We start from the raw sequence: 16,363 nt of genomic DNA on the forward strand, positions 1-16,363 counted from the left end.
CTGGACTCCCACCCGGCGCTGTTCCACCTGCATTGGTTATTGTTTTTCCTGGTTTGGACAGTCGTTTTTCTTCAAGGTCTGCTTGATTTGTTTGCATATTTGCTTGTTTGTTCATGTATGTTCTAGCTTCTCTTCTCCTCTATTATTCTACTTTCCAGCTCTGCTTGGTCACCGTTTCTTAAGACTGACCTGTAGGGGGGTATAGAGGGGGAGGAGCTAGCTTCTATTCAGATTTATTAAAGTGCCAGCTCCCGGTTATCCCACATCTATACCGCACTGTACTGAGACTCCAGTGTCCCCTGTGGAATCGGAGAAAGGGATTTATCGGTAAGTACCAAAATCCTGTCTTCCCAGATATTTGTGAGTGCTATCACATACTTTATAACGCGGTTGCACGCTACACTGTGCCATATAATCCAGGGTTTTCACTGCCCTGTATCATACTGTGTATGTTATTATTCTTGTGGCTATTGCTGGCAGAGGAAAGAATAACAAGCAGCCTGATGCTACAGCCCCAGGCCCTACATCTCCGGCTTCTCTTCCTCAGGACCCACCCTGGGCAGCCTTTTCGCAAATGCTGGCAAAACTTGCGGACCAAGTAGCAGTCCCCGTGGTAGCTCCCCCTATGGGATGGCCACAGCAGGTACTCCCTGCAAATCCTGTGTTTCCCCTATGGGTAGACGTACTGTCTACCTCAGTACAGAGTTTGGCTAATATCTGTACGGTTTTTCAGCAAATGCTGCAAAAAGAAAAGCCTTTACCTACTAAGGGCGGTATTCAATTAGTTTCGCACCCGCGATAAAGTTTTGCATGCCGGACTTTTCACCTACATAGCGTATTTTAGCAGCGGAAATTTATTGTGCGTGTACCCGCTATTTGCCCTATTCAATTCCAAAAGATGTGAAAACGACGACAAGTGAAGTCAGAACAGGCGAAAAGTGGTGTCAGAATTGGGGAAATCAGCCTGAACCCCCCAAAAAGATGCAGAAATATTGGGGATCAATGTAGTAGTGCCCAATTAGCCCTAATAAATCTGTTTGGGGTACTTAAATTGGTACAATTGCCTCTAATTAGCGTCTTTGCACAAGTGGTGAAGAATGGCATAAAGCAGTATTTTTTGGAGAAAATAAGTAGTCCTAGCAAATTTGGGGTACCTGAAAATGTGTGCAAGCATCTTTTAATGTCTCTAAAGCAGTGGTTCTAAAACTCGGTCCTCAGGACCCCACACAGTTCACTTTTTGCAGGTCACCCAGCAGGTGCACAGGTGTATTCATTACTCACTGACACATTTTAAAAGATCTACAGGTGCAGCTAATTATATCACTAGCAATTATGTGAGGAGACCTGCAAAACATGCACTGTTGGGGGTCCTGAGGACCGAGTTTGAGAACCTGTGCTCTAAAGTATAGTTTTAATAAAAGTGAAATTCCACCCTCATAAAAGCACCCACAATCCCCAAAACACTTGACCCCTTCTTAGAGCACCCCCAGAACCTTATTTCGCTAGTTTGCGAATTTGTCCCCCCACTTTGTGCTTTTTCGCCCCGAAATTCAAAGTACTTTTTTGGGGCATTTCACTTTTTTTTAGGGATTCTTTGACGCAGTTATCCTTTGAGGGGCTGTCCCATAAAAATTTTGCACTTCCTTTCTCCTGCTATTCAGAGGCGAATCTTTTTCGCATATTACATTGCATTGACTTTCCGCGTACACGAAAAGCGGATGGAATTGATAAGTTTCCGACAGGTGAAAAGTCGCAATCGGCGATACTTTTTCGCGGATATCGGCTTTTCGCTTCTAATTGAATACGGCCCATAGCTGGAATCGGTATGAAATCCCGACGCCGGAAGGCCGGCAGATGAAGATCCTGACTAGAGTAATTCCCCTAGCCCTCCCCTCTCCTCCCCCCTAACCCTCCCTTAGTGGTGCCTAACCCTAACCTCCCCCGAGGGGTGCCTAAACCTAACCCCCACTCCCCGCACTCTAAACCTAACCCTCCCGGGAGGATGCCTTTCCCTAACCTCCCCCCCGGTGGTGCCTAACCCAAACCCCCCTTCCCCTTGCCTAACCCTCCCGGGGGGTGTGCCTAAACCTAAGTCCCCTTGGGAGTCCCTAAACTTAACCCTCCCACACACCCCCCGCGGGTAAGAGTTCCCGACTCCCGGCTTAACCAATGTTCGGTCTGCCGGGTTTGTGATTTCGTCGTGGAGCTAATGATAGGTGTCGGTATTTAGACGCCTATCTTAAGTCCCATGCCTGGCTTTCGCTGTAGGGATTTCGGCGGTCGGCATCCTGACTACATCCCACTAAGCCTACTAAACATACTATGTTATCTTCCCAATCCACACAGTTATCTGATTCTGAGATATCATCTGGCATCTGGGGAGGCAGAGGATGTAGATCTCTCTCAGGAGAAGAGGAGCCACCCACTAAACTAAATATCTTGTGAGAGCTGTTAAAACTATTCTACAAATAGAAGAGGATGAACCCGCTCCTAAGAAAAAAACTTGCACTTTTTAAGCAACAAAAGGTTGTTTTACCAGAGTTTCCAGCTATCTGATCACATGAGTGAAGCTTGATATATGCCCGGTAAAAGGTTTCAAATTCCAAAACGGTTCAGTTCCTTTTACCCTCTTCCAGCTACTGATTGTACTAAACGGGAAGTTTTCCCAGCAGTGGATTCTCATGTAACACGTCTGGTTAAAAATGCCACCTTACGCATTCATACTGTAACCTACTTGAAGGAGACTACAGATAGACGTATAGAAGCTTGTCATAAATCTATATACTCTCTTACAGGAGCTATTACTCGTCCTGCTAGGGCTACAGCAAGCGTGTCAAAAGCCATTGACAGTTGGGCAGAGGCCCTAGAAGAGACTTTTCCCCCTGTTTCGAGGGAACAGCTGTCCTACATATTTTACATTAGAGATGCAGCTTCCTGCTTAGGTGAAGCAGCTATGGATACGGCTCTCCTGGCCTCCAGGATATTTGCCACTTCGGTAGTGGCCCGCCGTATTCTTTGGCTACGTTCCTGGAAAGCAGATTCAGAGTCAGAACGGGCTCTAGAGTGTCTGCCTTATGCAGGAGGCATCCTATTTGGACTAGAATTAGATAAAATTGTGATTACTTTGCTGGCTAACAAGACAGCGTTCCTGCCCTCTACATATAATACAAAGCCTCGGACGTCATCCTTTCAGTCCTTTTGGCCTCAGGAAAAAGCCAAGGGTCAGTCTTTTCCACGACATCAGATCTCAACCAAGGCCTCCAAGCCTAGGACCAAACAGACTTGGCCTACTAGACATCCACCTGCCAAGTCTGAGGACAATCCTACAGCCTGACTGGGCGGGCCTCTCCCTCAGTTTTTTTGCACAGGACCTCCATCGGACCCAACCAAGGCCCTGCTGCTCCAAAAAGCCATTCAGTCTTTACTCAATTCAGGAGTAATAATTCGTGTCCCCTCCTCACAACGGGGCAAGGGCTATTATTCTACCCTTTTTTTTAGTTCAAGAGCCCAATGGGTCTCATCAGCCTATCCTCAACCTCAAATCTCTGAATAAGTTTATCAGGGTTCCCAGGTTTCGTATGGAATTCCTCCATTTCATTATCCTAGCTATGGAGCCTGGGGAGTTTATGGTATCTCTAGACATTCAGGACGCTTACCTACATTTACCTATAGCGCCTTCTCATCAGCAATATCTCCGGTTTGCTATACTACAGCAACATTACCAATTTCAGGCTCTCTGGGTCTTTACCAAGATCATGGTAATTATGGCGGCCTCTCTTCGTTGTCAAGGGATCAAACTGCTCCCATACTTGGACGATCTCTTGTTTTTGGCCAGCTCCCCAGAGACTGTTCAGCGCCATCTACAGGTAACCATTGCTTTTCTTCAAATGCACGGTTGGCTGATCAAATGGAAAAAATCTTCCCTAACACCCTCTCAAGGGATGGTACATTTGGGAGCCCTCATGGACTCCCGAGTTCAGAGATTCTTCCTAACGGCGGACAAGATTTCAGCTATGCAGCACAGACTACGCAGACTGCTCCACAATCGCCGAGTGTCAATTCACTCTGCAATGCAGGCCTTGGGATCAATGGTGTCCACCTTAGACATGGTGGAGTTCGTCCAGTTTCTCTCCAGGCCCCTACAACACCTGATCCTCTCCAGGTGGAATGGGATACCTCATCTGCTCAAATCCCAGACGATGAGCCTCCCCCCCAGAGGTTCGCCTTTCCCTGGCCTGGTGGCTACTTCCCATTTGAACAAGGGTCGTCCCTTTTGGATCCTGGACTGGGCTCTCCTCACTACGGATGCAAGACTCCGAGGGTGGGGCGTAGTAACCGGCCAGCACTCCTTCCAGGGCCAATGGTCCCCAGTCAAAGCAGTGTTACCAATCAACATCCTGGAACAGAGCTCTCATTCTGGCACAGAATATTCTGAAAAACAGGCCAGTACAAGTACAGTCCAACAACGCCACGGCTGTGGGATACCTCAATCACCAAGGGGGCACTCAAATTCAGTCAGCAATGACAGAAGTGTCCCACATTCTACAGAGCTCTCATTCTGGCACAGAATATTCTGAAAAACAGGCCAGTACAAGTACAGTCCAACAACGCCACGGCTGTGGGATACCTCAATCACCAAGGGGGCACTCAAATTCAGTCAGCAATGACAGAAGTGTCCCACATTCTCACATGGGCCTAACGCAATCTCCACAGTGTTCATCCCGGGGATTCTCAATTGAGAAGCGGATTTCCTCAGCCTTCACGATGTGCATGCAGGAGAATGGTCTCTATTAGGTTATTTCATAGGTTTTTTGGCTTTGATACATTTGCCTCTCAGGATGCTTCCTTCGGGCGTAGGGTTCTCCTATCAGCTCAGGAGCATTCCCATCCTTGACATAGGCAAACGCAAGGGGGTTTCCATCTGCCTGGAAACCCCCCTGCCTAGCACACACCATGACCACAATAGAAATAGTAATATAATAGAATGCTACTAGTGCTGCATGTTCTTCTCAGTATCACAAATGAAATGATTAGCACCAACTGTGGATCTTTTAAAATGTGTCAGCCAGTAATAAATATACCTATGCACCAACTAGGAGATGTGAAAAACATGCACTGTTAGGGGTGCACTGCTATAGACCATCAATAGGGTTAATAATTAATACTGTATAATTATACACTATCCAGTACATAAGGAGACCGATATGTACATATATGTCCAGAGCAGGGCTAGGTTCTTCTGCTGCACCCCCAGACTCACGGACTTGCTCTAATGGTCAGGAATGGTGCCCAAATCTGAAAAAAAAAAAAACCATTCTGCTCAGACAGGATAGACCGACTGCCACATCTAATGGCATACTATGATCGCTGGTCCTGTATATGCTGGAATTATGCAACACAATATACTTTGTATGACACATATTATAGCTGGGTAAGTGCTAATTATACCCTCTTCATGGACTGGCCACACTCACTCTAAAATCAAGCATTTGGAAACCCCCCTCTAGAAATCCTGTGTTTGCCACTGTTTGAACAACTGCTTTGAGAAGTCCCCAATGTCTCCCTGTGAAGCCCTATGAACCCTGAAGAAGAAAAGGAGAGTTATGGTAAAACTTACCTTGGTTAACTCTCTTTCTTCAAAGTCCATAGGGTCCACAGGGCACCCGCCCTGACATTCCTGGCTTCTATGGGTTTCTTCTCCTGGCCACTTGTTTCCTTCTCTGTGTGGGAGTGTGATTCCTCAGTGTACCAGTCTTCCGTCTCTCCTATCCTGCTCCTGCCTTGGCTTGTTAACAAAACTGAAGAGCCCTCAGGCTGCGGGCGGGGTATAGGGGGAAGGACCAAAGCATCCTGGGGTTGAAAAGCTTTACTGTTGGTGTCTGATCCTCCAGGTCCCACCTACACCCCAATATCTCCCTGTGGACCCTATGGACTTCGAAGAAAGACCAAGGTAAGTTTTACAATAACTCCACTTTTTCCGGGACGTGATGTGTCCGGAAAAATAATCCACGATAAGTGACGTTTTTTCACCGCGGGTCCTATGTGGTTTCGGGAGAACTATCCTATTATTTCGACCGAAATAATTGGATAAGGTGAAAAATAAAAATTGGCGAAAAACGGGGATAATCGGGTAAAAATCCCCGTTTTTCACCGATTGCAGCTATCCATTAGCGCCCGAACAATGTTCAGGCCTAATTGGATAACCCCCAGAGAGTATTTGTTTACTATCAGAGCTGCAGACACTAGTGGGTGTTGGATAGTTTAGCAGCTGAGCACTGACCCAAGACATCAGAAGGGGGGGGGGGGGGGGGGGGGGGCTCAAGAGGCCTTGTATTTTGTACTGTGATCCACTTTTCCCTTTTCTGATTACTGTCTTAATGTTGTTGTGACACTGAACTCCCACCAGAGGGAGCTGTGCTACCTCTTTGGAATCAATATGAAAATGGAGACCATGAAAGGAACAATTTTCAAAAATAGTTTAGAAATATTGTCATGAATCAAACCACTCTAGAAAGTATCTGAGGCCTGAATCATTGTTTTAGTCTCCTCCAAAATACAAAGTAGTAGACTGCACATGTGGTTATTGTCCCAGACAGGGCTATTTTTCTGGGGAAAAAAAATAGGTTTAGGAACTGTGGGTGGAGCTATAGAAAAACATTCATATAAATATTATATATATACATATATAGTATTAGAGGAGAAGGCACTCAAAGGGGCCTTTACAATGAAACTTATCTTATGGAAAATACATTTTGGCCCAGGACATTACGTCATAGTTAACGAGAGGTTCAGGAGTTCCTGCTGAATATAGCACTGGTCTCAGAACATAATCTGTACAGTGTCCATGCACCTGGACCAAATATACATGAGTATAACGCATTTTGAGAAACATGCTGATCTGGAAGGAGCTATGTTATTAGCTAGTCTGGTAATCTCTGTGATCATTACCCATGCATCTTTCAGTTTCCAAAGCATAGGCTTAAGAACTGTGTTCTTTTCCTTAGAATCCTAGTAATGATTTATAATGTACTATTTGTTAATATCTGACAAACCTGCAACCAAACACCTATGCTCTATAGTAGATGGGTTTATAACATCATACAACGTGGTCATGGGCAGACTGTCACGATATAAGTGGGGCTGTGTGCCATTCCTCTGGCTACATTGGTTTTGCAGGTCAGACACCTCTGTAGCAGTTATGTTGTATGACTGGCCATAGGCATAAGCAGCTAATACAGACATTATGCCACATTTATACTTTCTCTGCTTGACCCTCCACAATACTGAACAGCTGCCAATACTGACTTACCTATACCTGCAGTTTAATTGCAGATTGAGGAGTACTGATTAGTATTATGTAATTTACCCCTAAACTTATTTTCTTGGGTGGTCTCATTATTTACTTAGTTGATTGATTTACCTAAGCATAATTAAGGTAAGGTCATTTCAAACCCTCATCATGAGTGTACTGGTGTGCAGGCAGCTCATTGTTTGTTCAGACAAGTGTTTTGCAGAAAGGTGACAGAAACAAACTGAACTGATGATTGATCCGAGTGACAGTCATATTTGCCAACTCCCCCGATTGTCTGGGAGACTCCGTGAAATAGCAGCAATCTCCCTAACTCCCTGAAGAGTCTAGCAATCTCCCTCATTGCGCCATACATTCAGAAATCTATACATTGGTTATAAGGCACTATACTCCCAATGGCTATGTACAAGGTTTCCTGTGGCCACTTATATGTGTAAAACACATTTCCTAACTACTTTGGGGCTTGGTTACATTTGGATGTAAGTCACTATTAGGACACACCTCTCGGATGTAGCAGCACTCGTCCACTGTACCGCAGCACTCCTAGGTGCTGCTGTCACTATCTCCCTGAAATGCTTTTTCAAAAGTAGGCAAGTCTGATGCTAGTGCATAGCGCAGATTGTGCCGTAAAATGACACGTATCATGTCTGATTTATACGTGCCTGTCTCTATATGCAACTATTGCTTCCCGATTGGGCTACACTAGCTGCTTTATGTCTGACAAACGTATTGGATTTTTTTTACTGAGCTTATACAGGAGCTTCAGAAAAGGAAATATTTGTAACTCTTTATTTGAGCTGCACACCACCCACATACCACAACATTTACAGGTCCGTATTATTGTTCAGAACTATTGGTTGTGTGTACAAATCTACCAGTTTATTTGGAAAGAGCCATGCACAGAATCAGAGTTGGCTGTGAGGGAAACGAGCCCAGGGAGCCTGACATGTCAGTGTGACGTTGTATTCTGCTGCCTAGACTGCAGGTCGCAAAAAGGCAGAGGCTGCATTTCATTACTCTATAGGAAATGTTTCAGGTCATCTGTTAATATTTAGCAGTTGGAATAATAACTGTACTGATATTGTTTCCACAGTGGTTGTGTATTAACCCCTTTTCAAATATGACATGTCAGTCCCCCATACGTATGACCCTCACTTAGTTTCCTGAAATCGTCCATAGGTGGTATTTCAGTTACATTAATGGGGCTTGTTATCAGGGGCTAGAATGTACATGTAAGTAATGCCAGCACTACTGGCCGCTTATGAACATACAATAGCAATGCCTCATTTCACGAATATTCTTTGCAGTCTTTTTCCTGGTTCATATTAGACCCTCTCAGCCTGGAATCCCTGACTGTTGTTTTTGGCCAGGGGATTTGCCCCATCCTTCTCCCCATGTCATTGTCCAGGCCTAATGTATTTTTAAACCACAGCAGCAAACATCGTGGGAACATCCTGTCAGAATAGAGCTCCTCCTTATTTCTCAGATCCGTCCCTTCTCCCTTCTTTCACTCTTGTCCGGGTAAATACTATGCAATATCTTGCTGGGAGTGACACCAGTGGTTTGGATTACTGTCAGTATCATTGTAGCTTCACTGTCAGCCTAGATTCTCTGGCAAGAACTAGTCTTATTATATTCAACAAATTCCATTTAATAGACAACTTATAATATAAATGCTGGTGTGGAAGGCACAACAAATACAAGTTCTGGATGGGTAAAAGTCATTACTGTTACTGGCTGTGAATGGTAAAAGATAAAGTGCCTTATTTGGATTTAAAAGTAAATCCAGCTAGAAGGTGCAATTGTGCCTTTGGTGAAGCCATGTTGCACTGCAGAGAAGGCATTATTTAAAATGTGTGAATAGATTTAGAGTTAGAGCAGGGGCTCAGCCTACAGATGTGTCCTCATACATCTAGCCTTAATATGTCACGCAACGCGCCTTGCCCGGCGTAAGTGAGCCGCCAGGTCCCATGCAACTCTGCTAACGCCGGGTGTCTTTTTTGCAGAACATGCGTCTAAGGCCCGTATTCAATTAGCCGCGGAAAGTTTCGCCTGTCCGACTTTCTGCCTCCTTCACCTGTTTCAGAGGCGGAATCTATCTGTGTGAGTCCCTGATTTCCGCCTAATTCAATTTGGAAATAGGCGAAAACGGGAATCGGCGGAAAGTGCAGGAGGAATGGGGGAATCACGCTGTACCCCAGGAAAAGATGGGCTGACATACCAAATCATAAAGGATGTGTACTAATAGCTCTAATTGAACTATTTAGGGTACTTAACTGGTGTTAATTGCTTGCTATTAACATCTTTGGAAAAGTGGTGAAGAATGGCATAAAGCAATTTTTTTGTGTAAATATCAGTAGTCCAGTCAAATTTGGGGTACTTGAAAATGGGTGCTAGCATATTTTTGCATCTCTAAAGTGAACTTTTAAAGAACGTTAAAAACACCCTCGTACATGAACCTGCAATCCCCAAAACACTTGGCCCCTCCTTACAGCACCCCAAGAAGTCTATTTCCCTAGTTTTTATAGTTGTCCCCCCACTTTTTACTTTTTCAGCCCAAAAATGACATGTCTTTTTTGGGGTGTTCTGAGGTAATTTATTTTTTTGTTGATTTGTCCTTTGGGGGGCTGTCCCAAGGGTTTTGAGTCGTTTCCCCACGTTTGCACCCCAAAATAAAGATTTTGCACACTTTTTCACCTGCTATTCATAGGAGATACTTTTCCGCTTATTACAATGCATTGAATTTCCGCTAAGGCGAAATCTTCCTGGAATTGAATATGGAGATACTTTGAAAACAGGCGGAAAGTCCGAATCCGCAGAAACTTCTCTCCAAACTGCACTTTTCACCTCTAATTGAATCATGCCCTAAGTTGCAATGTGATGTGACTAGGACACACCAGCATACTGTGCTAATAATTCTGATATGCACCACTAATTCTTTGCTATATCTGTGTGCACTCGAGTTTGTATAGGAACCACAACTGAACTTGGAATTGAAAAACTTTGTCTGCTATATTGTAGCAGTTCATATTCAGAGACTCAGTCGCACACAGATATACAAGTGTTGTATATCAAATTAATCACCACAGTCTGCTGGTGCGTACTAGTCACATCGCATTGCTTGTGCCCCTTATATAACTTTTGTCCAGTGCAGACTTGCACCCTTTAGCCTATGTGCCCCTAACTGTTATTGATAGTCAAAAATCATGTAGCTTACTCTAATGTAATAGGTTTGTAGCAGAAAACGACATGCTTTGTTCTCCTGTTGGAAGTATTGGATGAACCCTGGAAGCAGTGCAAAACAGGTGTTCTGTTTTCCTCATATTCGCCTACGTTTTATATGGGTTTGGTAGCGTTCACAGTTTTTTAACAATTTTCCGTTACTCTGTGAGATGTTTCCAATAAAGTTCTACGATATTTATTAAAAAGTGCACACAATCAAGAGAATTCCTATAAAATCTATGCCAGCTGGTACCTAGTCCCCACCAGACTACATTAAATTTATCCCACTTCCTCCCCATTGTGCTGGCGTGGAGGTGGTCAGGAGGGTGACTTTATCCATATATGGTGCAGGTGCCCTAAAATTTCTCTGTACTGGGCAGAGGTCGGGAATCTTCTGGGAGACATCTTCCAGGCCTGGGTTCCTTTGAGTCTCTGGACGGCATTGCTAGGCCTCACGGTTTCTGGGTATAGTGCCTCTTCTAAACGCAATCTTCATATCCTTCATGCAGCTAGATGCTCTCTGGCCATATTGTGGAAGCAGCCTTCTTCGTCCATGCACCTGCTTAAGTGGTTTATTGCTACTATGGAAAAGATCACTTGAACACATCATGATAAAGTTGATACATTTGAGCAGGTCTGGGAACGATGGTCTGACGACTACTTCATGCAAATCCCTTATCATGGTACTAGGGAATGATTATGGCTAGAGTTCTGTTTATATTTCACGCCATGTGTGCTGTTTCGACCTTCGCTATGTCTGGCTGCTCTCCAACACTAGTTTTGTTCGGGGTTTAAATGTGGTAGATTTGCAGCTCATTTACATTCTGCAAATAATGTATTATGGCGTGTATTTTTTACTTGAACTAGCATCTAAACTTTCACTTAGATGTGGACCTCCTCCTTCAATCCCCCCCCCCTTCCCGTTTTTTTTACCCCCCTATATCCTTCTACTGACTTTCTTCCCTTTTATTGTTTAATTTGAAATAGTGCTGAATACATCGTATGGATGCTTCATGTTGTCTCTAGGACTATTGTCCCTCTTACCGTTGTATATTGTAGTTTGTATCTCTGTATTCATATTCTTGCAATAAAAATTGTAAAAAAAAAAAATTACACTTATATACCTAACCCACAAGTCGGCACCTCCTGCTCCCCCAACCACCACCACTGGAGGTCCTTTTCCTCTAAGTTAGTTTTGACATAGTCTGGAGGTATGTTTTGGGTCATTATTTTGCTGTAGAATTAATCCTTGACCAACTAGGCATAGACTAACACATGGCTCTGCAAAATGCTGTGGCAGCCCTTTTGGGTCAGGGTGCAAGTCGCCGACTCGGGATACAGCAAAAGAGCCCCAGACACACTTCCTCCTTTGTGTTTGACAATTGCTGTCAACAAGGATTTATTTACTTGCATCCTGCCATATTTAAGCTCAGAATTTAAAAGGGTATTGGTTTTAATAGCAAAACATGGGCTGCTCGTGCCAGTGTCCCCCACGGAATCAGAGAAAGGGATTTATCTCTACCTATAGCTGCCATATAAAGTAGACCACTGTTAATGACTTAACCTTATCTACCAGTTAGGTAATACAGGTACATTGTGATTTTAGACTATAGTATAGAGCACTTTCTGCTAACCTAATTCACTGTGAAGGTTATAGGGTTTATTTTCTAAACTGCATGTAGAACAGCCCAATTCCTGATGTGTCTAAGGCCAAAATTTTAAAGCCCAAGCAAAACACCTTGTTATTTTACTGAATCCCTGAATGTTTGAATCTGTACTGAGAGGCCAAAATAGGGATACAGTAGTAAAGCAAAAATTTTTATAGACAGGGCACAGTAGTCAATAGTGGCTGTAGTTTCTGCTAAAATTATAATACTCATGCTTTTGAAACCTTTTTACAGAAAGACGTGGTGAATGATTTTTTAGCACCTCTACAGTTAGTATTTATTACAACTGTATTATAGAGAGTTATTTAAGAAAGTTGTAATTTTGAGTTTTGTCCCTTTGCAACATGTAACTGTTCCGTGGTTGCATGTTGCTACACATTTACAATTTCCAGTAGTTCTTTAAAGCAGGCTCCTTATAAAAAGATTACCTTACCAGTTGCAGGAGTTCTCTCTCATATTAACATACTTTTCATCTGGAAAGAGTTTAGTCCTTTTATATTGCAAGACAAGCAGGACTAGCATTTGTGTTGCAGATGGTTTGATGTGCAGACTGTGTTTATAATAGGCTTGACATCACAACTGACTTGTTATAAAGTTCATTTGCAGTATATTTTGGATTACTAGGGGAAATCAGACTTGTAGGTATTGGTATTAAGATTATGATGTTCTTCATAACTAATATGGTAAATGTTTTGGGGGGTTTTTCTAATAATTTTTGCACAAATTTACTCCTCCATTCTTCAGTACTTTTAAACGTAATACACAAATCCCAGTTTTGTTGGACTCTGTCCACTACAAGCTGAACACCAACAGGGAAAGACGTGGGCACATTTCCTGTCTGTACCCAGCTTATGGAAATTGACTTATTAACTAGGACAAGGGAAAGTGGCGGCCAGACTTGGCTTAAAATAAGTATTTGAAAAGCATTCAAAAAAATTCACTTCTCCAGCTGTCTTAAAAATATGTTCTTTTTTATTAGATTTTCTAAAATATTTTTCAACAAAATCTGCAAATAAGAAAAACAAAATTGTGCTAATCTTGAATCTGTGTAAGGTGTGGTGGTGGAAGTCTTGTTAAATACAGATACAAATACTCAGACTGATCGTAATGTCCAGGTGGTTGATGCTTTTTGGCAGTGTAACATCAGCGTTGATTTCGACTCATGAAGAGGAGAATTCATAACATGAAAAAGAAAGAAAATATACAAAACATTCATGTCCTTTCCCAGGTACTGACCAACCATAAATGACAAAATCCAGAGGTCTATATTGACTTATAGATGTGGTATGAATATAGAGCATACCCCACTGACTATAAAGTAGGTAGTGTGAAAGCACATGAAGGTTTCTTTTCCAACCCAGTGTTCACCCAATATTTGGCATAAAGTCAGATGATAGGGAAGCGTACCCAAACTCTCATCTCCATCAGCTTTCACATGCAGGTTTCTTTCTGTAGACTTTAACTCCCTCCCCTTCTTTTATGAGTCGAAATCAAAGCTGATGTTACATTGCCAAAAAGCATCAATGATCCGGACATTACTATCAGTCTGAGTATTTGTATCTGTAAACCAGCACCATCTTGTGTTCTGCATATATATATATCTATATAATATAAGCTGGAGTACCCTGCTCCGCTCGGGTGGAAGTCTGTGATCTGTTTCTCCCTAGGCAGCCAGCTCCCTCTCTCAGTAGGCTGCACTCTGGTGATCCCTGCCACTTGGACACCAGCTCCCTTGTACTGAGCTATGCCTCCTGCACAGGAACCACCTCTAGGGACTTGTACTGAGCCGGCCCATCTGTTCTCTTTAGTGACTGCCCTCCGGTATTCTTGTCACTGAGGACAGTGCTGCAGCCCCCTCAGATGACAGGGAGCTCCACCAATCATTGCACATAACGGGTCCCTGAACAGCAGGTACATAGCGCTTATGTAATGGATCTCCTCATGTGGCAGCTGCCCTCTTTGTTGCAGGCTCTGGACTCGTGTCACTACTTACAGCAAAAGCTCCTCTTCGGAGCATAGGGCTGAAAGTAATTTAAACTTGCTGAGAGCAGTGCAGGGGACCCCTCCCTGCAGAGCCCAGCTCACAGCCTATTGATGACCGATTATGATGATCCTTAGCCTAAAGTCTGCCTAGGAAAATGACCTACACAATGGTGAAAACTGCATCACAATCGGTTCAGTGGTACCTGAGTTTATCGCAATTAGACAAACTTACAAACAGATGTTCTCATTTATAAGATATATACAGATATAATCTTCCTCTTTAAACATGCATTTTATACACATTCGTATATTGTTTGCATCGCACCTTGTACAATAATTAAGTCTCCACGACTATCCAGTAGTTTCCATCTTTGATTATTTCATTGATTTCTCGATTTTTGTCTTATTTGTATCTAATTAATAACAGTTTGAAAAAGTCACATTTCTTGATGTATAGCAACTGTTTTTCTACAGGCACTGTTATGCTAGTGCTGATAAGTATACTCATTGCCAGGGTTACTGTGTGCACATTGTCTCACTGATCTGATAACCTGTATTCTGGCTCTTATCTAGCTACGGAGAATGCAAGAGATGATTGTACAAATGCAGGCTCAGATGAGGATGAAGCCCTCCGGAGAAGAGTGAGCTCCTTCTATGGTAAGACACATCTGATGCTCTTGTCCAAATGTATAGTACGTAGACTATACTACAGAGCTTTAAGTGGCTCCTTCTCCAGCAAATAGAGTCAATGTTTCTCTGGTTGTCTCACTAAACCTGGAATTATTTTCCTGCGATACATGCTCAGGCTTGCCTTCCAGAACTGACCTCATTTTCCAATTGGGATGTCAGGCTTTTATTCACCACTAGTAAGAACAATACAAAGAGCTTGCAGGAGAGTATCTGCAGTACAGTATATGCAGATATGTGTAGCCCAGTCTTCGTAAACCTGGCTGGTAGTGAGAGTAAATCTTCTCATATTCCCCTCAGTGACCTCATCTCTGCAGCCCACATTCCACGACAAAAATAGCTCCCACTCCTCTCCATTCCTGGTCTGTAACTTCATAGAACATGTCTCTCTGCACCCCCTGTAATTACAGTCCAATCAACTGGCGCAAACTTTAGATAGGGGCATCTAATTTTTGTATAAGAAAGCCACTGAATCTGTTATACGTTCCTTTAGTAGTCTTCCTGTATCTGTCTGTCTAGTTATTTGTTAGATACCTCTTATTTATTTTTATATGATTTTTTTTTTAAATATATGTACGTATTGTGGTGTTTTTTTTTTTGCAACTTAACAAAAATAGTTATGGAGGACTTCAGTGTGATACATTCACAATAGTGTCTTTTTTATGTGCCAGCGTTAGTCTGTAGCATTATGCGCCCTAGGAAGGGGGCCTGGTACAAGTAGGGTTTGTGTAATTTTATTAATACAAGCATCTGTGCACCTCAAAAACCAATCAAACGTGACAGATCTGTTGCAGATCTATGGCTCCACATTCAATGATGTTTCTGATATGTACTAAATATTCTGCCACCCTAGAGTACCCAATAGTCACTGCCAAAGAGCTGCGATACAGGAAAGCCCCACTCAGCGAGCAGGCAAGCATCTGTCTCCAGCTCCCCTGAGCTGGTGTTTTTGAAGTTTATATCATATGGGTCCAGCACATATGGCAGACAGCTTCAGTAGCTTCCAGAGAGCAGGCCTTTACACTTCTACGTTTGTTTGATGCTCACCACATTAGTTCTGGAATTAAAGACCTCAGTGAATCTACAAATTTGCAGCTGTCAGAATTGTTAGCAGATTTTGCTTTCTCATAGTGCATCACCTCTCCAGCTTGAAGTGGAAGGTTATCTCTGGGCCAGGTCTTCTCCTGCCCGTGCACTACCAATTTCTTCTTGCAACTCCCACTATTTCTGTTTTACCTCTGGCTCCAAATTTGCTTTTGATGTTTGGCATACAATAGAGTAGCTCTCTTCTGGCCTACTGACAATCTGGCTTGCACCCAATGCATTCCACATTTTCAACAGTTGAAAATGACGATTATTACTAAATTTATGGACATTTTTCCCTACTATTTTTCCTTGATCTTCCATTTTTGACAGTGTTGATCACGCCCTACTTTAAAAATTCTTAATTCTGTTATCCAGTGCCACAATAACTTCCACTGCCCAAACTAATATT

At 43.1% G+C, this 16,363-nt stretch overlaps 1 protein-coding gene across 2 annotated transcripts in view; it reads left to right on the plus strand.

Moving 5' to 3' along the window:
• Nucleotides 1-16,363, plus strand: part of LOC148519293 (septin-2A) — a 131,711-nt gene that overhangs the window by 100,842 nt on the left and 14,506 nt on the right. For both annotated transcript variants that reach the window (XR_015878949.1, XM_088476660.1), the window contains exon 12: nucleotides 14,755-14,838. Coding sequence is in view for 1 of the 2 variants with exons in the window: in XM_088476660.1 (XP_088332786.1) it covers nucleotides 14,755-14,826 (72 nt within the window). In the remaining variant the exon portion in view is untranslated. The remainder of the gene's footprint in view (nucleotides 1-14,754; nucleotides 14,839-16,363) is intronic.

Source organism: Taudactylus pleione, unplaced genomic scaffold (genome assembly GCF_031769625.1).
Source record: "Taudactylus pleione unplaced genomic scaffold, aTauple2 ptg000191l, whole genome shotgun sequence".
NCBI classification, from domain to species: domain Eukaryota; kingdom Metazoa; phylum Chordata; class Amphibia; order Anura; family Myobatrachidae; genus Taudactylus; species Taudactylus pleione.